This window comes from Pinus tabuliformis, chromosome 8, assembly GCF_031772625.1.
Source record: "Pinus tabuliformis cultivar Carrire ecotype Pingquan chromosome 8, CPIR1, whole genome shotgun sequence".
NCBI lineage: Eukaryota > Viridiplantae > Streptophyta > Pinopsida > Pinales > Pinaceae > Pinus > Pinus tabuliformis.
The window spans coordinates 1,114,870,329-1,114,895,121 of record NC_142294.1 but is presented as its reverse complement, the minus strand read 5'-3'; the positions used below and the strand labels follow the sequence as shown (position 1 = coordinate 1,114,895,121).

At 38.0% G+C, this 24,793-nt stretch overlaps 1 protein-coding gene across 2 annotated transcripts in view; it reads left to right on the top strand.

Annotated features, from left to right (window-relative positions):
* Positions 1-24,028, top strand: part of LOC149239248 (NAD-dependent malic enzyme, mitochondrial-like) — a 525,613-nt gene extending 501,585 nt beyond the window's left edge. For both annotated transcript variants that reach the window (XM_089373361.1, XM_089373362.1), the window contains exons 13-19: positions 21,764-21,836; positions 21,971-22,057; positions 22,198-22,252; positions 22,555-22,626; positions 22,854-22,916; positions 23,015-23,129; positions 23,620-24,028. In XM_089373361.1, the coding sequence (XP_089229487.1) occupies positions 21,764-21,836; positions 21,971-22,057; positions 22,198-22,252; positions 22,555-22,626; positions 22,854-22,916; positions 23,015-23,129; positions 23,620-23,688 (534 nt within the window). In that variant the 3' untranslated portion in view covers positions 23,689-24,028. The remainder of the gene's footprint in view (positions 1-21,763; positions 21,837-21,970; positions 22,058-22,197; positions 22,253-22,554; positions 22,627-22,853; positions 22,917-23,014; positions 23,130-23,619) is intronic.
* The last annotated feature ends 765 nt before the right edge of the window (positions 24,029-24,793 follow it).

Sequence of the window (24,793 nt, the reverse complement as noted above, 5' to 3'; positions counted from 1 at the left end):
GGGTGACAGCTTAAACGGAGAGATTGGGTATCAGGGTGACAGCGCCCAATCTGAGTGTTGTTGTAGTGCCTAGACATTCTGTGCAACAACATTTTCTAGCGCTGTTGCCGGGGACCGTTTTATTGGGCCTTGGCTTTACGACATCCATCATTTCAATCATATCATCTTTTCTGTCATTCATTAGCCTGTCAAGCGGCACAACATTTCCTGGCGTCATTTGATCTTTTCATCGCCCTATCTTTCGTCATATCGTTAATCGTTTCATCTGCACTTTTAGCACTTGAACATTTCGGTTTGTTTCTTGTTTGGGTGGCGACTCCACTTCTTTCATTTATTATCTCTCAGACAAGAAGCCCTCCCTTATATCCAATTGTTTGTTTCCTTTTGGATTCTAGAGTTAGTTTCATGTTCAAGTGGCGACTCTACTTCTTTCATTTCTTACAAGAATTTCTACTAGAAGCTCGCTTTTTGTGGATCTCTTGATTTTCTTCAGCAGGGGTCTCTCTCTAGCATTCATTCGGTCCCTTATTATTCCTTCAGGCAAGTCATCATGGATGATTCATTTACCCCATGTCATTTTACTGATGTTCTCCATGATATTCCGAAAGTGGCCATTCATAAATTGTCTTTGTTCTCGGGTGGTGATTCAGTCACTATTAGAAAGCATCTATGCAAGTTTACTCATATAATACTCAAATATTGTAGTTCTCCCCAGTGTGATCATGAAGATGTCAAAATGCGCCTATTTTCCTTTTCTTTAGAGGGTGATGCTTTGAATTGGTTTAATAATTATCCTGAAGATTCTTTCGCTTCTTTACAAGACATCGTTCAAGGTAGCTCGCGTTGTGCCCCTAAAATTATGCAACAGAATGAAAGTGACCTTGTGAAGGATCCAGCTGTTAATGAAAGATTTCAAGACAATTCTCCATATCAGAGTGTGTCATCCACTTGTACTATTGCAAGTCAAATCCATGACAGTGGAAAAACAGGGACAAGTTGTCAAATCAATGTCGACAATGAAAGGGAAAATGATAAGCAAATTATAGAAGAACTAAAGTAGTTGGTTAAAGACATGCAGTTCAGTGAAACGCAGCTGGTAAAAAATATGGAGCTTAATCAAGAAAAAATTGTAACTGATTACGTCAAGGATATAAGAACTTTATACGCTCAACTAGAAAAATGTGATGAGGAGATGGAAATCATGAAAATTAAACACTCTGATCACGTACCGTAGTAAAAAAGTTTTATCAGAATATGGAGGATATGAGGACCGACATGCAGAGGGAAATGGAAACCATGAAAGATAATCATAGTAGAGAAATTAATTCTATGCAAAGCAAGTCATTAACTATGGATGAAGAAATGACCATCATGAGATTTGATTATAATAATCATTGAGCTACCATGCAAGCAAATCATAAGAAAGAGATAAACTATATGCAAAACTGTTTCATGGGCATGAAAGCAAAGAATGAAAAAGTAATAAAAGATGTGGAAGCTGGTCAGATATATCTTCAGAATAAGTTATTGACCATGGAGGAAAAACATACCAAGGAAGTCAGTGCTATGAAGGTTGAATGCTCTAACCAGATGGATGCCATAACAATACAGGTATAGAAATTTCAGCATCGGTTAGAGGATGAAAGAAACAAGGAGACAGAAACAGATCAGAAGCCTCCTTATCTGCGGAAGCAACTCCATCTTATTATGAGGAAGTCATTTGTTCCACTGAAAAGTGGTTAATTGAAGGTGACCCAGATAAAATTGGAATTGATAAGAATCAGGTTAACACTCACATGGTTAATCCACCAGTCATAGAAGATCAAGTTATAACTCATGACACCTGTGAGATTGATCCATCATTCTTAACATAGCAGGTGCAGAACGAAGAGAGACATGCCATGCATATATTACATACTTCATCTGAGAGTTTTGAAGCAGAATGTTCCACATCATCAATGATACAGCTTGCCACAAAGAAAAAGCGCAAGAGAAAGAGAATGAGAAAGCGATTTGATGCATTAGATGGCCGCGATCAGCTTGATTTTCAGATAGGAAAAAGTCCTACTGTGTAGGATTGGACATGGCACATTCGAGAAACAGCCGACAGATTTGCCTGAAAGCAGGGAAATGCTCAGTATACACTATATTGAACGCATCTGATGCCAAGGGGTATCTTTGTATTGTATTTCTAACCTTATGCTCTGTTATTTCAGTATTTTATTTTATAGTTAGATTTGTGTTTTTCATGTTATTAGACTAGTTAATAAATGAAGAGTTTATATATTTCCTGTGCTTAACGTTATATGATGATTTCTTGGATGGACGCTACTTATGTTATATTATGTGTTGCGTAGATGCAAATTCTAGATTCTCACATTCCTCCGTTGTAGCAACGTGTCCCCAAGTAGAGCCAGATGTTGACCACTACGTGTTAATGACCCATAGCAGTACACCCCATTTTTTCGCAAAAGGGTTAGCACCTGATCGACATGTCCATGCCGTTCAACTATCATCATTAGCTTGATCATCGTGTTATATTGTAAACCCTTTCTGCATGTGTAAATTGTAAATAATCTCAGCAAATCCGTGTCGTGTATGTAATTGCCTAGGTAAATCTAATTTTTTGGTGACGATCTACATTCCAGGAGGCTTTTTGTCTCACCGATCCATTCTCGGATGATTGACAGAGTTTTACTTCAGCCTTACCCCAAAGCCGGAGTGGATTTTGTCACTGGGACCTTAAGGGAGTCCTAGTGTTCTAGATTGAGTCTATATAGGAGTGATTTGGGAATAATCCTAACTATTTGGTTAGGTTATTTTATTACAAATTGTTTGGTCTGCTGAATTATATTTGTGTCACAGAATTGGGTAGTCTGTGAGGGTCTTTTGCAAATGGGTTTTTCCCCTTGAGATGTAAAAAATGTGAAAATCATGATGTAAAGTGTCCTAAGGGTTAGAAAAATAATTTATCCCCTTATAGGTTAATTAATTAAGTTTTCTGGCCAAAATTAATTAAAATCCGAAGCCAGAAATTTAATTAATTCTAGGTTCTAGGTAAATTTACATTCTCTGAAGGCAAAATTTGTTGGTCCTTTAAAAATTAAATTTTAAGAGGTCCAGGGACTAAAGTAAATTAATTATTTTGCTAAATTTTAAGCCTTTGGTCTTTGGGGTTAAGTCAAAGTCAAAATTTTGAGGAAATTAATTCAAAAATTTAATTTTTGAATTAATTAAAATGCATTTAATTGAAAAATTCGAATTTCCTCAATAATTTAAAATTTCGACGGATGAGATTAAAAGAAATTTTAATCCTCATCAACGGTCGAGATTGTTTTGATGAGGATCACTCGAACTAGTCGTTGGAGGATTTATCTTTAAATAGGAGGTCATTTTGTCAGTCAAGATCATCCGATCTTTTGATCGTGTACTAGGCGAAAAGCTCTCTTGTAGTATTTTTATGAGCAATAAAGAAAGACTTTGGGGTTAATTTCTGTTGATGTTACTCTTAGTGGAAGCACTGTAAGATGTGTCATTTTCATGCATAGATTTCTTTTTAGCCATTGATGATAGCTTTCTGAAGAGCGATTTGAGTATAGGTATCTTGCTCAGTCGCTAGGGTTTGAATGATAATTTAAGTTTTGAATATAATAGCAGGTATCTCTATTTATCTAAATTTTATTATTGTTTTTCTCGCTCTACATTGATGGTTAAATTGAGTTTTGCAGGAAATCCTTGATTATTAGATCATCGGGCGTTCGGGGAAGTTTTCGACTGAACTAGCCAACTCCCGATCCGTGTTTTCTGAAGAGCCCAGCTTAATTTGATCCCGAGCTTATCATAAGATATTTTTTATGGGTGATACATGAAGGGTTTTGAGCTTAGTACCTCCTCTAAAAATTCGAAAATTTTAATTTTTCTGTGCTAAATCGATAGATTCCACTATTGAGAGCCTCAGATTATCATATGTGGGAGCGGAGTTGGACTCACACTCCCTAGATTTGATAGATTTGCCATTTATGTACATAGATCTATAATTATTTTCAGTTTTTTACTTGGGTTTTCAGGGTTTTGGATCATTGTATATATCGTTTTGGTGTTTTTATCGTTGTCTTGCAGCGCAAAATTTCAAGGAGAAATCTGTAAAGAGTCTAGATCTAGGCCCTGGAGGGTAAGATTTGGATCTCCGAGGTTCATCAACATCATTTTGCAGGAATATTTTTCGCAGTCCAAGGTTCTAAATTAATAAAAAAAAAAATTAATCTGGAAAATTTTTAAGGGCTCCACCGACAAATCTGGAACAAAAGTATAACATTTGATCAAGGTTTTATGGAAATTTCTAGGGTTTTCTGGGTACCATCTGTCTATGTTTATCGTTTTGCTGGTTGGGTTTTCGTCTCGTTGCAAAATTTCGAAGTTTCTTTTACAAGACCCTCGTTGCCCATCATCGCTGCCACCAAACTCTGTATTTTCTTATCCTCTGGCATCAAATTCGTTGCTACCTTTCTGCCTGCAATCTGAGTGTTCATTCCCCCAATGCTGGCCATTCACGCTATCTACTCCAGTTCTCTGCTAACCCTTCTCACTGTTTTTTTGCAGCTACCCAAAAGCGACCTCACCCTTCTCCACGCTGCATTTCGCCCTCCAAACCCTCGCTGTCTCAATAATCCTCAACCTGTTGCTGTATCTCTGCTAGCCAAAACCTTTCTCTCGCAGTCTTTTCCTTTCTCCTCTTAGCCCTCGCTTTCCCTAAATCATCCTTTTTCCTTGCTAGCCACATTTCGAACTTGCAAATACAACATTAAAGTAGCATTTCCCTCCATCGAAACCCTTACGCTCATCAACCTGCAACGTTTAGCTTTCAATCTCCTCTGCGTCTAAATCTGATCCGTCGGCCTATGTTGTCCCTCCCTTTGCTGCGTATCTTTTCCTATTCAACGCTACCTAACTGCACCCTCGGCCTCACTTCCATGCCTGCTTGCGACCCTCGTTGCTGCTCTCACTCTGCTAGTCCATGATCTCCTTACTGTCGTCGGACTGCTACCACAGTCGTCTTCCTCTTCCGTAGCCATCCAGCCCTTTCCGTTGTCCTACCTGCAGCTGCAAAACCACAAACATACATTCGATTTCATTGTGAGATATGCTTTTTTTTTGTTTGGTTTAGTTTTAGGTTAGTAAATCGCTAGGGTGTATGTATTTTTAATTTCATTAAATTTTAACTTAAGTTAGATCTCATTAAGACTTTAACAAATAGAAAATAAAAATAAATAGTTTCGATTTAGTTTTTTTTTTATTTTTTTTATTTTTTATTTCAATTTTACATTTAAAAAATCTAAAAACAATTTAAAAAAATATAAAATCCTAAAAAAAAAACTAAGAAAAAATCTAAAACATTTAAATTCATTTTAAAACATTTAAAAAATCTAAAATATTTAAAAATATTAAGAAATCTAAAAATCCTAAAAAAATTAAAACATTTAAAAACCCTAAAAAATTAAATTAAATTCTCAAAACTAAAAAATCTTAAACAATTAAAAAATCTAAAAAGATTTGGTGACTAAGGAGTTTAAAATAACAATTAAGGAGTTTTCGCTTAAACATTAAAATTTTTAATGTGGCCTATGGCTCATTAAAAATTTCGATTTTCTTAACTCGTTGATTTGTTTTACTTCTTTAGCTATCGCCTAAGGAATATCTAAAATTTAAACCTAAAGTTCCTTAGTGTTATTTGGTCATTAAAATGCATTTTTATGATTTTCCTATGGTCAAAGTACGATAAATGTTTTAAGTTATATTGACTGTTGGAGAAAATTAATTAATTCTAGATCTTGGTCATTAATGATAATCATTTTAAATCTGGAATCTCTTGCATGATACAGTTTTGGGCGTTTATATTAATCATCCCTGATTCTCATTGTTCGTCACATATTGGAAAATTATTCTGGATGACTTGTTTTACTTAATCCACGGTTAATTGAACATAAAGGCACTGGTCTATAATTGTTTCTATTTCGTGGTCGTGTCTTGGTTACATTAACATTTAATCTATTCATCCGAATTAATCGAGATTCATTTAGATTCATCAGGTTGTCCATCATTAAAATCTCCTAAAGTCTATTTTTCACAGGCTATCCTTATTTATTTACCTAGGGACTACCCCCCTTGACTTGTCTAGGAGAGAGTCTAAACAAAGTGAGTAAGGATTTAAGAGTGACAGTGCTTACTCTGAGCGTTGTTGCGGTGCCTAGACACTTTGGGCGACAACAGGCCCTAAACAGTGTCTCAGAGGAATGGCAAGTCTTTGTTCAAAGCATTTTGGGACGAGACACATTACTAGGGTGGGACAAGATGTGGTCAGACCTGCAACAGAAGGAGATGAGGCGAGCTCTAGTAGAGATCTCCATCAGCGGAAGTAGCAGTAAAAGTTCATAAGGTGAGGAGGAGGAGGAAAATGTGGCCCTTGCATCAAAGGGTCCCTTTCAGGGACAAGGGGATAAGAAGAAAAAGAAGGACCTATCTAAGGTCAAGTGCTTCAAGTATGGTGAGTTTGGCCACTACAGTACTCAGTGTCCTCTCAGGAAGAAGGACAAGCAAGAGAAGCAAGACTAGAAGGCAGCATCTGCAGAGATAAACAAATTGTCCTCCAGGTTGGAGGAAGACTTTGCCATGCTTGCAGCTATACCTCCTGGAGTGAAGTGGTGCGATATGGAGTTATAGTCCCAGAGCAGCGCAGAGGATTGGACAGGGTCCATTGAGGTGTCTTCCTCATGGATCATTACCTTGCTACAAGGGCCCACAGTATTCAACAACACCATGGATCAACGTCAGTTGATGCAGGCGGATTCTAGAGTGATAGTTGTAGACTAGTTGCAGTCAGGTGCTGAGGAGCACAGAGTAGTGTTGACAACAAAATAGGAGGCTCAATGGTAGAGTCAGCAACAACACAGATTCCCCAATGGACAGTACAGAGGCTAGTAGCAGTGAGATGCTTAGGAGACAGATGCAGCACAGAGACATAGTTGATTTAGTATTTCGGATGCTTCTCAGTTATGGTAGTTGCAGTAGCAGCAACAACGAATGAGAGGGAGTTGCAATGCAAGATGCAGAGTTGGCAACAGTATAGCAGTGTCAGCAGCGGCACAGATGCAGCATCAGAGTTGCGCAGTAGTTGGTGGGCAATGACAGGCAGTCACAGTGGCCAGACATCAGCAGTGTATAAAGGGTGATGTAGAGATAGGGTGTTGTAGTAGTACGACACAAGAACACCTTCCTCGCTAAGAGGGAGTGTTAAGTTTTGTAGCATCGAATGTTGTTCTAGTCTCGACAGTTGTCAAAGAGGCTAAGAAACACTAGGAATCTAGAACCTAGAAAAGGTTTTAGGAAAATCCATGTAGAAATGCCTTAATTAAGTTAATTAATCAGTAATTATTTTTTTCCTAAGTCTAACTTAGGGAAAATGATTAATTAATAGTAATTAATTGAGGAAGGTGAGATTTCTCTAGAAACTCAGACAGATCGACTAGGAAATAATCTCAGCTATTGATTAAGATTTAATCCTGATTGTTGGAGTCCCACGGTGAGATTATAAGAAGTCGTCGATGGATAGATGGAGGAACACACTTGGGATCGTTTTCCCTGGGCAGTTCGATTTTCTAAAGAGCAACAACATTATGTCGGAAGAGTTCGAGCTAGAAAGGGGACACAAATACAGAGAGGGGCAAAGACAGTGAGTCCGGAGGAAGTTTTCCAGTTCCGGAGAGTCAACGACAGGAGGGTTGAGTTTGCTTAGTGAGGTTGTGCAGTGTTGGTGCGAAAGCTTAAGAGGCAGAGTTCAATTTGTCTAGTCGAGTTGATTCAGTTGTTGGAGGCCGAGAGAATTTCCGAAAGGGGACAATGAGTCATTCTCAAAGGCTAGATTGGGTAGACGACGTGATCAATTGCATTTTCCAAGAAGAGCATACAAGTTCTTGCGCATATTTGAAGCAGAGGCTGATGCAGGGATTTTTTGGAGCCCAGTATTCGCCAGTTTTGGATCTGGATCAGTGTCGGGTGAGACAAATTTGTTTGACTTTTTTTTGTGGTCAATTTTCCTGTAGTGGATTTTTCCAGTTTTGGGCATCCAATTGTACTTAGAATTTTCTTACTATTGCTTAATAGTAAAAACCCTCAGTTGTTGCACTGGTTTTCCCACATTGGGTTTGTTAGGGGACTTTTGTCCAAAAATAACGGTGTTATGTGTGTTCTAGTATTTTCAGTTTCTAATTTATCTTCCATAGTATTTTTATTTGTGAAGATTGCAGTGTGATTAATTCGTTGTTTCCATCGCAATAAACTGCTAAATAAATTAATAGCTAGAAGAATTAATTCCAGTTGTTGTAATAAGATTTCAACAGTGAAATTTTCATAGGCAACAAGGCTATCCAAACTTTTTGCTCAAAAAAATTCATTATCCAGCCACATGACATACTTATTACTCAAAGAAATTCATTATCCAGCCACAAAACAGAGACAAATCACAGATTGGCCTACGTTTCTCACTAACGATGATGGATTGCTAATAAAAAACCATTGTTGTCACCTTTAATTTTGCTACCTACTTGCCTTAGGTTGCTAATTTAATTTAAGCCTAATTAATCTATCACTCGGACTCTAAATCATATATATTTATTTTTATACATACAAATCATATAAATAAGTTATAAGAAATTTCACATTTAACCTTTTTTTTCCTAATTTTAGAATTACATATTTATAATATAAAACATTTAATCAATTTTAATTTTTTCCCCAATTAATCAAAACTTACTTTTATATATATATATATATATCTCGATCAATAAGAATATAGAAACTCAAAGGTTCAATAAAGTTAGAACCTTACTCTAATACCAACCCAGAATCAAAATATCAAATTATTCACATCGATGCATGCTATTAATAATCAACACAAAAAACTATTCAACTGATTAAAATAAAATTTACAAAACCATGAGAGGAGAAGACTTACTTGAAAAGTGAAGATATATCTTATTGGAAATTTCGAAATTGTTACACTACTCAGATCTTGCTGATCGTAACATTGTCCTGGGGACAACTCTCCGCCCAACCATAGGCTCAATTGTACTAAATTTTCTTACAACTGGCAATCCCCAAGTCTTCAATCAACTACTACAACCAATGAATCCACCTCTCCTAGAATTTTCATTTGGAAAGAATGAATGTCTCTCATCCCCTTTTCTTCCATTAAATAAAACAATTCATTCCAACAATGGAAAGTGAATCTTCATGAAAAGAATCCTTGTGTTATCATGCTAATTTCTATTTTTTTTGTCTTAAGTTTTCCTTAACTCCATTTTTCTTAATTTAACTCTCGTTTATTTTATTCCTTTTTACTTTTGGTTAACTTTGCTTATTCTTACTATTTTTGTAGTTTATTTTTATTTATTTATTTAGAACTTCATTTATTATTCATTATTTTATTTATTTTCTCTTATTATATTTTCTTTGTTATTTATTATTTTATTTATTTATATTCTCACTTTTTATTTTTGATTTTTTTTTTTTTTTTTAGTATTATTATTATCATCATCATCATTATTTATTAGTTTATTAATATGGAGCATTACATATTTGGGTAAATACCGCACAAAAAAATCCGCAAGTGTCTTCATATTGGGAGTCTAAGTTGAACTGAAATGGATACGGGAACGGATACAGATACAACAAATTTTCAAAAAATCTAGATACAATACGACAGGAAACGACATACACACACACACACACACACACACATATATAAAATAAAAATTTCATATTACCATTCATATTTTAGAATCTAAATTAGATCTAAAGACTAAAAATACATAATCAATTATCATCTATGATCTACCATGATTCATCATCATCAATGTTGATTTGTGGTAACATCGAAAGTGCTCTAGCCATGAAAATTGGTGGAGAGGCTAAGGCACATAAGATCTCCAAGACCCAGAAATCGTTTGGAGAAATTTTCCAACCAATGGGAAAGATATTAAAATAATTAATATTTTTAATGGGGTTCCTAACTCTAAACTTAGGAAAATTAAAATATTAATGGGTATTAATATAAAACTGGGTGAGAATGTTCTAAATGACATGGATCAAGCCAAATCTAATCTTAGTCGTTGATTAGGGACTTAATCTCGGCCGTTGAAGACTCAACAAGAAAAGTATAAGAGGAGGCTTGAGGGTCAGTTGGAGATACACCAAATTGATCAGTTAGTTCGATTTTCTGGAGCAGGGTTTTGCTGAGAGAATCGAGCTAGTGATCTGTTGCAGCGAGGGGCAGTTCGGCACGAGGCCGAGAATACATAACAGAGAAGCAGAGATAGTGCTAGAGAGATAGCGCAGAGCCTAGTGAGGCTAACACAGAGGCAGCTGGGACTTACACAGAGGTTGACGAGGCCAATGTGGGTGACGCAGAGAGCCAAAGAGCTGACACAGAGGCATCAGTAGTTGCGCAGAGGCTAGCAGAGCTGACGTTGGGCTTAGAGGCAATGTTGGATGATTTTCGTGAGGCAAACTGAGTGCTGGTGAGCTGAGAGGGTGACGTAGTCCCTATCAGAGTGACACAGAGCAGTGGAAGTTGTCGTAGTTACTGTCGGATTGATCATCTGGTGACTAATTAGCCAGAATATCTATCTCCGAGGAGAGGTACTTCTTCCGTGGGCATTCTCTCTTGGGTGAGCCACTTCTGGCACCCTAGTTGTATTCAGAAACTGCATAATAATAAAACCCCTCATATCTGCTGCACAGTTTTCCCACATTGGGTTTTTCCGGGGACGATTGTCCAAAAATAACGGTGTCCCTTCTGTGTTTGTCTCAGTTATTTCAATTGATGATCTGTATACGAGTTAAGTTTGCATTTGTGTTTATTTCAGTATTTATATTCATAAATAACTTGTTAATGGAATAAACAAGTAGGAGAAATTAAACCAGATAATGCAGTAGGGATTTCTAACGTGTCAGACTTAGAAATTCCAACACAGTATCGGAGCGAGGTTGCAGATCACAGGAGGATTGAAGGCACCAGTAGTAATTCGAAGAATTTGCAGTAGTAGTAGTTGTCCCGAGAGATAGCCTTGTTCCAGAGCAGAAGCAGCAGAGAAGAAATGACGCAGAGGGTCTGCATCACCAGTTCGAGTTAGGAGGAGGGTCAGCACAGAGGCAAAGAGGGACAGATCGGACCTACGTAGTGCCCGATCATCTTTCTCATCCAGGAAGGATCGACGTTGTGGCCAAGAGGAGCAAATTTTGCGTTGCCGAGATTACGCAGAGCCTGAAAGGCTCAGTTTCTTCAGTTCTCAGGGCTTGGGGAGTTGTGGGCAGATTGTGATTTTGAAGCTGGTGGGGTGTTGGTTCTGTCAGAATCGAGCAGTACCTAAGGAGATGGAACCAAGGTAGAGGGAGTCGCTACCTTGACGGATTTTTAGCCAAGAAATCCAGATCCAAGTTGCAGTTGCAAGGAGGATTGGAGAGGAGCGGTTCAACGACTGGCCAAAGGATTTCCAAGAGGGAAATCAGGACTTAGAGGGAGATTTCCAGGAGGGAAGTCGAATCTCAGAGGGAGTCCAGAAGAGGCGTTGAAATGGCAGTGAATGAACTGAGGGATCAGGACAGGTTGGACGGGGCTTCCAACTTTGTCATCTGGAAGGCCAGGATCCTGGTAGTCCTGGATCGACATTGCATCAAGAACTTTGCCTTAAGAACCGTGGCTATCCCAGTCGACCCAGTTGAGAATGAGAAGTATGAGGATGCAATGGCGAGGGCAAAGTGCATGATCCTAGACAGGGTCAAAGATCATGCCATACCACATATTGCTAAAAAGAACATAGCAAAGGAGATGTGGGATACTTTGACGACCTTGTATCAAGGCAATTCCATGCAACGGAAGATGTTATTGGAAAATCAGCTGCGGTCGTATCAGATGCAGAAGGGAGAACAGATAGATCCATTCTTTCTCAGGTTGCAGGAGATTCGTGACCAACTTACTTCTATGGGGTCTACACCGGATCCAGAATTTATGGTTAGGACTGCCCTGAATGCAGTCTCCGAGGAGTGGGAGACATTTGTCCAAAGTATTTTGGGCAGGGCTACTCTTCCAGGTTGGGAGGAGATGTGGGTAGCTCTTCACCAAGAAGAGATCAGGAGGTTGACCAAGGCGGGGAGTAGTGGCAAGGGAAGTCGAATCAAGAAAGAGGAGGATGCGGCTCTAGCATCTGCGAGACAGCAAAGGGAAGAAGAAGAAGAAGGACATCTCCAAGGTGAAGTGCTTCCATTGTGGGGAGCTGGGACATTATGCATCCCAGTGTCCCAGGAAGAAAAACAAGGGAGAGGCTTCTGATTCTAAGGCAACTCCAGCTAAGGCGAAGAAAGAGGTCAAGACTGATGACGACTGTGCCATGAGTGCTCATGCACCTCTAGGAAGTTGTGGGGAAACATCAAGTTGTAGTCAGGAGGACTATATACTAGGGGCAGGATCCTTGAGGTGCCCAAACTCTTGGATCACATCCGACTACGAGAGCCTTTAACGACAGTAGCAGAATGATAGGGGTTGGGTGGAGCAAAGTGTAGTGGAGCAGCAAGGCAGTGCTTGGGTGCAGAAATCTGAGGCAGTGCATTGGAGGTTGCAGCAGTGCAAGAGGCACAGAGTTGTATGCAGCAACACAATAGCAGCAGAGGAGCAGAGGCAGCTTCAATTTCACGAGGCTTCCAGATTGACTGGGATGTCAGTATTTGGGAGAAGTCAGTTACCTACTTCTCGGTAACTAAGTTGCAGTGCAGCAATTAGTAGTGGCAGTGCTAGGTGCAGCATATTGAGAGGGAGCTGCAGTATAGATGTAGTAGTGGCAGTGGCAGTGTCATGGGCAGCAATATGGGAAGCAGTAGTGCAAATGATGTGAGGCAGCAGGCCAAGCATCAGCACAAGTACTGATGCGAAGGATCAGTGTGATGTTTCCATGGTGAAGCATTACTAGAGCACATTCCTCGCTAAGAAGGAGTGTTGATTTGTGGTAGCATTGGAAGTGCTCTAGCCATGAAAATTGGTGGAGAGTCTAAGGCGCATAAGATCTCCAAGACCCAGAAATCGTTTGGGGAAATTCCACCCGATTGGAGAGATATTAAAATAATTAATATTTTTAATGGAATTCTTAAGTCTAAACTTAGGAAAATTAAAATATTAATATAAAACTGGGTGAGAATGTTCTAAATGATATGGATCAAGCCAAATCTAATCTTAGCCGTTGATTAGGGCTTAATCTCGGCCGTTGAAGACTCAACATGAAAAGTATAAGAGGAGGCTTGAGGGTCAGTTGGAGATACAACAAATTGATCAGTCAGTTCGATTTTCTAGGGCGGGCTTTTGCTGAGAGAATCGAGCTAGTGATCTGTTGCAGCGAGGGGTAGTTCGGCACGAGGTCGAGAATACATAACAGAGAGGCAGAGATAGTGCCAGAGAGACAACGTAGAGCCTGGAGAGGCTGACGTAGAGGCAACTGGGACTTACGCAGAGGCTAAGGAGGCCAGCGTGGGTGACGCAGAGAGCTAGAGGGTTGACCCAGAGAGCCAAGGGGCTGACACAGAGGCTAGCAGAGCTGACATTGGGCCTAGAGGCAGCGCTGGGTGATTTTCATGAGGCAGACTGAGTGCTGGTGAGCTGAGAGGGTGACGTAGTCCCTATTTAGAGTGATGCAGAGTAGTGGAAGCTGTCGTAGTTGCTATGGGATCGATCATCCGTTGACTGATCAGCAGGAATATCTGTCTCCGATGAGAGGTACTTCTGCCAAGGGCATTCTCTGTTGGGTGAGCCATTTCTGGCACCCTAGTTGTATTCAGAAACTATATAATAATAAAACCCTCATATCTGTTGAACCGGTTTTCCCGCATTGGGTTTTTCTGGGGACGATTGTCCAAAAATAACGGTGTCCCTTATGTGTTTGTCTCAGTTATTTTAGTTGTTGATATGTATATGAGTTAAGGCTGCATTTGTGTTTATTTCTGTATTTATATTTATAAATAACTTGTTAATGGAATAAACAAGTAGGAGAAATTAAACCAGATAATGCAATAGAGATTTCTAACGTGTTAGACTTAGAAATTCCAACAATCAATTTAGCATAAACATTGTCATAATCATTAATGATTATTATAACATTCATGATTCAACATATCATCAAGTTTTTGTTTCAAATTTCAATAATCAAGTTATCAACATGACACGTTACACGATCATTGCCAAAATTAATAATGCATACTACATAGTACAAAGTACAAAATGAACTATGACTGACAGTCTACTATCATTATTCATAATTCATATGGTTGTTCAAAAGTTTAAAAGTTAAAACACCATCATAAATTACATTTACATATCATCAAATATGTCTTCATTCATGCCACTAAAAATTTTCACATCCTCTCCAGAAGTGGCATTGGGAACATTGTTGCCATGTCCACTTGAAGATCCACCTATTGGTGACTCCGCATCAAACAAAGTCATATGAGACATGGCATTCAATGTTATACCTAAGTCCGGTAACTCTAGTTCCACGTCCCATAATTTGGTGGGCCCAAATTTGTATTCATCTCTCTTGTGTGACAGAAGGCAAAGGTTTGAATGAACATACATTAGTTCCTCAACCTTCTTAGAGTCCAATTTGTTTCGCTTCACTGAATGGAAGAAGCCGTATGTACTCCAGTTCCTTTTTGCTGAAGAGGAACTAGCAACCTCTGACAAGATCATGATGGCCAATTTTTGGATATGTGGAAGTGCCCCACCATAGAAGTTCCACCAATCAATTGGACTTAATGTGGTCTTGTTCCGCATACAATCAATATCACAACCCCCACCCTCTGATCCCATTAAATGAGAAAATTGTGCACGAATCTGAAGCCCAATTTCGGGATCTACAAAAAACTTTCTAAAAGCATTTTTAAATACTTCTACGACTTTTGGGTCTTTGTTTGGTGCGGTTCTTTCTAGATCACTTAGCAACTTTGCAGCATAATATTTTGGATTCACTGCATGGGCCAAAAGGTGCAATGGGGTGGTCATTTTGTTCCACCTTTTGGTCAATATATCTTTGACTTCTCTGTAAAAGAATTCAACTGGGTCATCCTCCTTGGCATTTATAACCAACTTTATCTTCTCTATCATGGAATCAATGCCCTTATACACCTCTCCTAAATTAGGCATATCTGTGTCAAACATACAGAAAAAATACACAATTCGCTTAGTAAATGCCAAGAGGTACTCCACCCTATCCCACCATTCATCATCAACAACCAACCGTTTCAGTGTTTGTGCTCTATCAGATTGGGATTGCCTCCATTGATTCCAAAGAGAACTGCATACCATTGATTGTAATGCATCTTTCACCTGCATAAGCCTTGTTAAGACTATGATGTGAGAAGCAAATCGAGTCTTGACAACCTGCAGGTGCCAAATTGCCAATGTTTCAAATTTCAACAAATTAAAAATCATAATTTGATTGAATAACTATTATGATTCACGAATCATGACATTTGAGAATCCAATTTAGATATTTGAATTTAGAGTCAGAAATTAGAATTTATGAAATAAACTTTAAAGTATAGGTACCTTAAGGAGCTCCAACTTAGCAAATTCCTTGTAGATGCCTTGGGACATGTGGTGGTTTGTGATAAAGGCTTGAATTTCTTTTGCCTCTTCAAAAATAACTCGAATCCACTCAATTTGCTTCCCCATCTTGCTCAACATGAGGTTCAATGAATGTACAGCCGCAAGGGGTCCAAAAGATGTGCTGATATTTTCCTTCAATAATTAGGCCTGCTGCTCTACACACCATTGCATTGTCAGTTATTACCTAGACAACATTTTCACGCCCCACTAATTCAATTGCTTCAATCAAGATGTTAGCAATGAATTGAGAATCTTTCATCTTCCCCTCACAATCCACTTCCTTCAAAAACATTGCCCCATGTGGGCTCTGAGCAATCACATTGATCAAAGGCCTATTTCTTTGATCTTTCCATCCATCAGAAATGATGGACACCCCTGAAATGTGCCATGAATTACGAATGGGGCAAAATTTAGCCTCCAAATCTAACTTTTCAGCACTTAACATTGTGGTGCGTACCTTCTCATATTCAGAGCTCTTGAACCCTCTTGGGGCTTCATTCACTGCTTTTATCATCTTTGCCTAGTAAGGAGATCGCACAAGGTTAAAGGAAAGAACATTTGCATAAATGCATTGGCCTATAGCTGCATTTGCTACCTCTCGAGTGTCATTATTAAAACTCTTTTGAAGCGTTCCCAAATTAGACCGCTTTGAACAAACAATTCCATGAGAATGAAGTGGTGGCTTTGATGAAGTTGCTCCCAACCTTGTTGGGTGTTTTAAATAGGAGGCAGGAATTCACTCATTTGCTTTAGCATCTGCCTCGCTTTGTTCTTTCTGATATTTTGCAAGTTTTTCCTTGCTTAAACCATTTACATTTGTCCCATTCTCTTTAGGTGGGCCACTGCATATTCGAAGCCCATTGCCTTTTAAGCTAAGCAAATGTGCTTTAACCCGTGTGTATGATCCCTTATACTCCTTTTTACACTCACTGCAAATCCATGCCAATGTTCCCCCTTCTTGAATCTTCCCAACAATAGTTACATATTTCCAAAGTGGTGACTTTGGATCAACTTTAGGAACAAATTCAATTTCATGTTCCACTTCCTCTGCCTCACGAATGGCTGAACTTGATGTTTCCATGAATGATGATGATGATGCAAATAAAACTACAAAATAAAATTGACAAATATGGTTTCAAAACAAGTTACAATTTTCAAACTTACAAGCCTTGAAAAAGAATGATCATTATTAAAACCAGTGATTGGAGTCTTGGACATGTAATTTTTCAAAAGATGATGAAAGAGTAATCATGGTTTCTTTAGAAACCATTGGAGGTTATCACTCTCTTAAAATGCATGCACAATAAGTAACATAAACATAGTGGAAGGTTGGGTCACCCTAGAATGTTTGCGGTAAGTGTGGGAGACAAACCTATAATGATATTGTTTTTAGTATATCCTCTTTAGGGTTGAAAATTGAAATCTACAGATGGTAGCTGGATCCATTGCTGTAGTGAGCACATCTTCTAGACTTCTACAAGTCTTGACTCTTAGATCATTGCAGTTTGTGTGAGGCTACAACAACATTACAGGGATCTTATGGCTATTGTATGCATGCATCATTTTCCTAATTTGAAAGTGTTTTCCAGACCTAGATAGAGCCGTAATTAGCATGTTTTTCTAGTTTAATTTAGATGCTGGCTTTAAATTAGAAGTGTTTCTCTCAGTTCTGTTTTACGAACAGATCTATCTTTAAGAAGAATGCATAGTAGAGATACATTCCAGATTTAGAATAGGGTGCATTTTCCTTGGGAGATATTTAAACTATACAGTCATAGGTTGACCATTGAACATTTCTCTTCAGATTTCCATGCTTGAATTTCTAGAATTATTAGAATTATTAGAATCAATATTTGATATGTCCTTAAAGTTTAAACTATAAACTTATGAACACATGGAAGTCATGTAGAATCTGGCATAAGTTATCATACCAGCAGAAGTTAGAACTCATATATCCTCAGGATTTATAATTTTATAATAGTGTTAATGGACAGTGTAGTAGTAAAATACTATTAAGATGAGTTGCCTCTGGCTACTGGAATCATTTCAGGGTTCAAACTTTAAACAAACAATTAGCAGAAAAGTGATGAAAGTTGAAACGCTGAAACAGTGATGAAGGTGTTTAAAACTTTAATGTTTAAACTTTAAACAGGAAGAGGCTTTCTGCTTACCCTGGACTCTGGAGTCTGCGCAGTCGAGACTCGACCGTGGCACGGTAGCACACTCTACACAGTCAGCGGCACACTCAAGTCTCTACACAGTCGGCGGCACCAGGCACACTCGGTGGTCACAGCAAGTTTACAGCAGTCGGTGGTCACAACAGTCTACACAATCGGTGGTCACTCACTCAATCTCACAGTTACTCGATGGCTCGACTCAACGAACGCACTCACTCACTCGACAGCGCAAGAGTCAATGAACACACTCATTCACAAAAGCGAATTGGAAAAGATTAGGGATAGGTTCCGCTCAAAATCGTAATAAGAACTTAGAAAACCAAATTGAAAGTCGTTCCCGGTGGGCAAAAATCGAGAAACGTTTTGGTTTATCGGCATACGGATCAGTGATTTCATAAAACATTTTGGAATTTACCGGATCCAAGCCGCTTTTGGAAAAAAACGGTGAAGGTTCATTCCCTGTCGTTTCCGAAATTTCAAAACGCCCAAAAAAAGTATTTGACCCGTTTTGACCGCGTTTCGTACGAGGATCTAGATCCGAAACGGGATCCGGTATTTTTGTCGTTGAAGGTAGCCATTTCCGGCAACTTAGATTACAGGTATCTTATGGTTGTTGTATGCATGCATCCTTGTCCTAATTTGAAAGTGTTTTCCAGACTTAGATAGAGTCGTAATTAGCATGCTTTTCTAGTTTAATTTAGATGCTGGCTTTAAATTAGAAGTGTTTTTCTCAATTCTATTTTAGAACAGATCTATCTTTAGGAAGAATGCATAGTAGAGATACATTCCAGATTTAGAATAGGGTGCATTTTCCTTGGGAGAGGCGGTTTAAGTTAGAGTATGTGCTATTTAAATTGTACAATCATAAGTTGACCGTTGAACATTTCTATTCAGATTTCCATGCTTGAATTTCTAGAATTATTAGAATCAATATTTGATATGTCCTTAAAGTTTAAGCTATAAATTTATGAACACATGGAAGTCATTTAGAATCTGGCATAAGTTATCATACCAGCAGAAGTTAGAACTCATATTTCCTCAGGATTTATAATTTTATAATAGTGTTAATGGATAGTGTAGTAGTAAAATACTATTAAAATGCGTTGCCTCTGGCTGCTGGCATCATTTCAGGGTTCAAACTTCAAACAAACAATCAGCAGAATAGTGATGAAAGTTGAAACACTAAAACAATGATGAAGGTGTTTAAAACTTTAAAGTTTAAATTTTAATCACGGACAGGAGGTTTGCCGCTTACCCTGGACTCTGGAATCTGCATAGTCGAGACTCGACGGTGACACAGTAGCACACTCTACACAGTCAGTGGCAAACTCAAGTCTCTACACAGTCGGTGGCACCGGGCAAACTCGGCGGTCACAGCGAGTCTACAGCAGTCGGCGGTCACAACAGTCTACACAATCGGCAGTCACTCAGTCTCACAGTTACTCGACGGCTCGGCTCAACGAACGCACTCACTCACTCGACAGCTCAAGAGCCAACGAACACACTCACTCACAAAAGCGAGTTGGAAAAGATTAGGGACAGGTTCCGCTCAAAATCGTAATAAGAACTTAGAAAACCAAATTGAAAATCGTTCCCGGCGGGCAAAAATCGGGAAACGTTTTGGTTCATCGGCATACAGATCAGTGATTTCATAAAACGTTTTGGAATTTATCGGATCCTGGCCGTTTTTGGTGAAAAACGCCTAAAAACGGCGAAGATTCATTCCCTGACGTTTCCAAAATTTCAAAACGCCCAAAAAATGTATTTGACCGTGTTTCGTACGAGGATCCGGATCCTAAACGGAATCCGGCGTTTTTGTCATTGAAGGTAGCCATTTCTGGCAACTTAGTTAGGAGTTTGTATCCCTTTTAACATTCCAAACATTACAATCAACTTCATTGATAAGGTCTAGACTAAAAAGAAAGCCAAACCAATTGTTCATCAAAAAATTCACATCTTTGATAGCATTCTTTGTCAATTAGGGTTGAGCCAAAAATCCTTCCTCTTACTTGACTTCTTAATATGCCAACCATCATCCTCTTACTTGACTTGTTAATATGCCAACCATCATCCTCCTCCATGTTGCAAGGTTGAACTAAGGTAGGCATGCACTAGATCAAATCCCTTTTCCTGGGCTAGTATCTTAAGGAGAACGTAAAGTTCTAGCATTTTGTTGTTAAGATAACTATGTTTTAATAGCAAATTTTGCTTTAGAATTGTTAGGCCAATTAGAAGTTGGAATATTGTGCTATAGTGAAGTAGCACAGGGCATTTAGTTGGGACGTTGCTTGATTTCCTGTTCTCAAGCCTAACATGCAATGCATGCATTCAAAAGATCAAAATACTTCGCCTTCTAAGGATGTTCTCTATTGTGAATAGCTTGAAATCTTGACGCGGCATATTAATTAGATCGACCTCAATCTAGACAGTTGGGTTTGAATGGGAGGAATACCAATTACCATCACCAATGGCAGCTTTCTAAAAATTTGAGCTAACATTTCGACAAAGGGTGTTATACTTGTTTGCGGGCCAGGAAGTTTGATTGAAAAGGGTACTGAGCTCAGTTGACATCCTTTGGATTAAGTTATCCCTTTATGGTTGGCCATAGGCTAAGAAGTTAAAAATTGCCTATGGGTAAGAATGTAGATGTTGTACTCAGATGATGTTGTTGAATAATAGTAAAATAAACCCTCATTTGCTGTAGCGATTTTCCCTAATAGTTTTTTTAGGGGACGCTAGTCCAAAATATTGGTGTCTATTTTATTGTGTGTGGATTATTTTATCAGCGTCCAATCTATTTATTTTCGACAACGTATTTTATTATTTTCGACAACGTATTTTATTTTCGGTGAAGATTGTAATTGTGACTTTATCAATATTTGTCGTAATAACAAATAAGCTGCTAAACAATTAGGTGATAAATTTCCAGTAATTACAGTCATGGGATTTTCACAGAACCACTTCAGGTTGATTGCACATCGAAGGAGGAGGATTAAAGATTGGAAGTGTCCAATTGCAGCAGCACACATTTCTTCAAGGAGGATCGATTAGTTGTTAGAGGCCGAATTGATTTAAGAGGAACCAGCCAAATTTTGCGAACAAATTTCGCTAATAATTTGTGTAAATTTCCCCAAATCTTATTAATAAAAATTAGCTAGAATTTGTTATGGAATTTCATCTGGAATTTACTGTTATTGGCTCTTATTTTTCTTGTGTAGATTCTCCATAATTAAATTCAACGGCAAAATTATTTCTAAATTTTTTCTGAGGAAATTTGGGGAAAATTATAAAATAATTCAAAAAGGGATATTACACAGAGGCACCTAATTGCTATGAAAAAAAGGAAAATGATGTAGATAGAATGATGAGTGAGGAAAATAACATGATTAAAAAAGTAGTACTGCTGAGACTGGACATGTTGAAAAGGACAACGTGACAATATAGTAATATAATAGGCCAAGCCACCTAGGGAAGGAACACATTGGCTTAGTAGAGTAGTGGGTATAAATGTTGGAATTGTACGTGGCCACAGTCCATTTATTTCTCATTATGTACTTCTAATTATGGCTAATGCCATATTTTATCTCATTTATCGTATGCTAGGATTATAGTTAAGTCTAACCTAGTCAAACTTAACTCACTTCCAACCATTGGCACTGGAAACGGACCTCTTCTGATATTTCTGACGGCATAGGTTATGACTTGCAGGGATTAAAATCAGTGCATACAAGTGGTCTTTAAAGTTTATATAAATTTTTGCACTTAAAGACTAATTGAAAGCTTTTGAAGTTTGTGTGTGCTACAATTTGGCATGCATATCTCTCGTTAACTACTGTTTGTCTTCATGTTTTGAAATAACGTAGTTTCATTTCATAATACTCAACAGGTTTTGGAAGCCCTTAAAGAATCAACTTGTGTAAGGCCGGTTGTTTTCGCAATGTCAAATCCAACTAGCAATGGTGCGTTTCTTTTTAAGTTTATTCACAATGTCTAATGATCAATGTTAGTTTTATTTAGTTTCTATGTAACAGATTTTGCATCTCTTTATGTTGTAGTCCTTAAATGTGCAAATTTCTTATTTCTGGAATGGCAGCTGAATGCACTGCCGAGCAAGCTTTCAACACTGTGGGACACCATATAGTTTTTGCAAGTGGAAGTCCATTTCTTGATGTGGATCTTGGTTTGTGCATTTTTCTAGAACCATACAATAACATCTCCCTAAAAGATTTTTTCTATCCTCCAAACTAAATCTCTTTTCATTCGAAGTAATTTCATTGTCTCCTTTTGGGAACATTGATTGTTTATACTTCTGTCCTTCAGGAAATGGTCAAATTGGGCATTCCAACCAAGGCAACAATATGTACCTTTTCCCAGGGTTTGTTTCTTCCTTCGCTTGGTGTCTGAACAAGTTTCAATAATTTTGCAAATATCATTTCAGAGAATATATAACCAAGGGTCTGGAAGTTAACTTATTGGAAATATCCTGGAAAATATCAGAAAATATTGGCCAGCATATACTTGGATTTCGGAAAATATTGAAAACATCAGCAATCTAAAAAGCTCAGAAAAAATCAGAAATATTGGAAGACATTTAAAACACTGATTTCATTGCATGGAGCTATATAAACATTTCAATATTCTTGTAAATTTTAACACTTTTTCTCTCTAATGTATTAGGATTGGGCTGGGTACCCTTGTATCTGGTGCTCGTCTCATTTCAGATGGCATGCTTCAGGCTGCAGCAGAATGGTAAACATTCGTAGTATTTGAGCAGTTAACTAGAATGTAATCTACAATTATGAATATATTTGTTTTAGTCTCTGAACATTGTTCTTATTCTCTGTGTTATTGGATCATGCAAAATCATCATTCCTTATTTTCATGAACCAAATCCGCATTGTTAAGCCAAGTACACTGCTTCACATTGATTTTGTCAGATTTTTATTTCTTAATAAACTTCTTATATTGTATTACAGCCTAGCTGAATGCATGACAGAAGAAGAAGTGCAAAAGGGAATTATATACCCCTCAACATCCAGGTATTGTCATTTCTAATTGAATATTATTAGCTGAATTAAAAAACATTTTTTTATGATTTACTCCATTGTGTATGCTATTAAAAATTCCATTGGTGCAGGATTCGCAATATTACCGTGGAGATAGCTACAGCTGTTGCGAGAGAAGCAGTGGCAGAGGATCTTGCAGAGGGCTACCAAGATAAAGATGCCGGACAGCTTCATCGTATGTCAAAGGTAGTGCATCCATTTCCAGGAACTGCAAACCTCAATGCTATTGCCCAAATTTTCGTATTCCATTTCCTGTAAAGTATTGCGCCAAAATCAACAGCCACTTGCATGGTACTTGTTCTACAAGTATTGAAACGCATTTTGACACAAAAAGCAATTTGCTCGTTTTCACTTTCCTTAGGGGACTGTCTTGATTTTTCACTTCATTTGCCAGCATTTATGTGATTGTGCTTGTCATGACATTACTACTACATGGAATGCAACCAATTGCATTTTTGGAGTCTGGATTTATGAAGACACGGTATTTGTGTGGTTTTCTCCACAGATAATACCGAGTCAAAAACTTTGAGATTTGGCGTTTTTGCTACGAAAATTGCAAGTCAATTCTAGTTAGTTGCATGTTAGGAGTTTGATTCAGAAAATATAGTCTGGCCTGCGTAAAATAACAGTTTTTATAATTCAAGTGGCAATTGCTGGCTTGTGGTATGATTTGCAGGAAGAGACTTCGGAGCATGTGGAAAAGCATATGTGGGTTCCAAACCATGCACCATTGGTTTACCATTAGCAATGAATCTGATCAATGGCAAAAGGGAAGAAATAATCAGTAGCTTTGCAGATTCGTTCCTAAGTTGTTACTATGAAATGACGTAATGTACATCTCATTATTCTTGGAGTAGCTGAAGGATTTGTATTCGTGACAGCCTATTTTGCGTAAGAAGCAGGTTGTGGCGTGAATGTCTCAAGTTGCAATGAAAGAATATTACACATTACATGTATTTGATTCAATTATGTCCATTACTTGTTTTCTCTCCGTACTGTAATGAGTATCGTGCTTTCTATACTAGGGCTATACTCTCTAGAATGCTGGTTCACTTAATAAATGCATCTTTTTTCCTTGTAAACAATTCTTTTCACCGTCTTCTAACCCTGTATGATACCTGGGAAAATGTTTTGAAGCACTATGGCACCTAGTCATTGATTCTTTTTGCAATGTTAGCATCGAAAGGAAGTTTGCACTCATGTCAGATGGTGTTAGTGTACACTGTAAGTGATGTCCTACAAGACATGTTAAAGTCAGCCAAAAAAACACTAAAAGGAGAAAACGATAATTTTCTGGATTCTCAGAAAGGCATGGAAATGCAGTTTCATTGCCATGAACATAAATAAACTTTTGTGGTGGGTTTTCAGAAAGAAAGAAAAACCTCACCCAAGACAAAGGCAATGGAGATTAGGGAAGCAGATTTAGTATTGGACAGCTGCCATATGTAGTCGGGGTAGGCAAGTGCTGAAATTAAAGATTCATTGAGTCATTGGAGAATTGGCTACCTTCCTTATGCCTATTCAGGTGAGGTATAAAATTCTCCCAAATCCTAATTACCTTACATTCTGCTCTCTCACTGTAATGTACCAAAGCTAGAAAAAAACTAATGCAATCCACAATATTGAAAGATCTTCTTTGATGAATTTCTTCAAACAGTTAATGCACAGTTATTTTTCTTTGAAGACTTTTAACAAACAATTAGTGAATAGAACTTTCGTGAAACGTTATGCAGGCAAAGTAGAAACACTTGCAACAGAAACAGATATGAGAGGCAAATAGTGATTCTATTAGCTTGATGGAAAGAGTTACAATGCTCTGAACCTGGCACAACTCCAGCAATATAAGGATC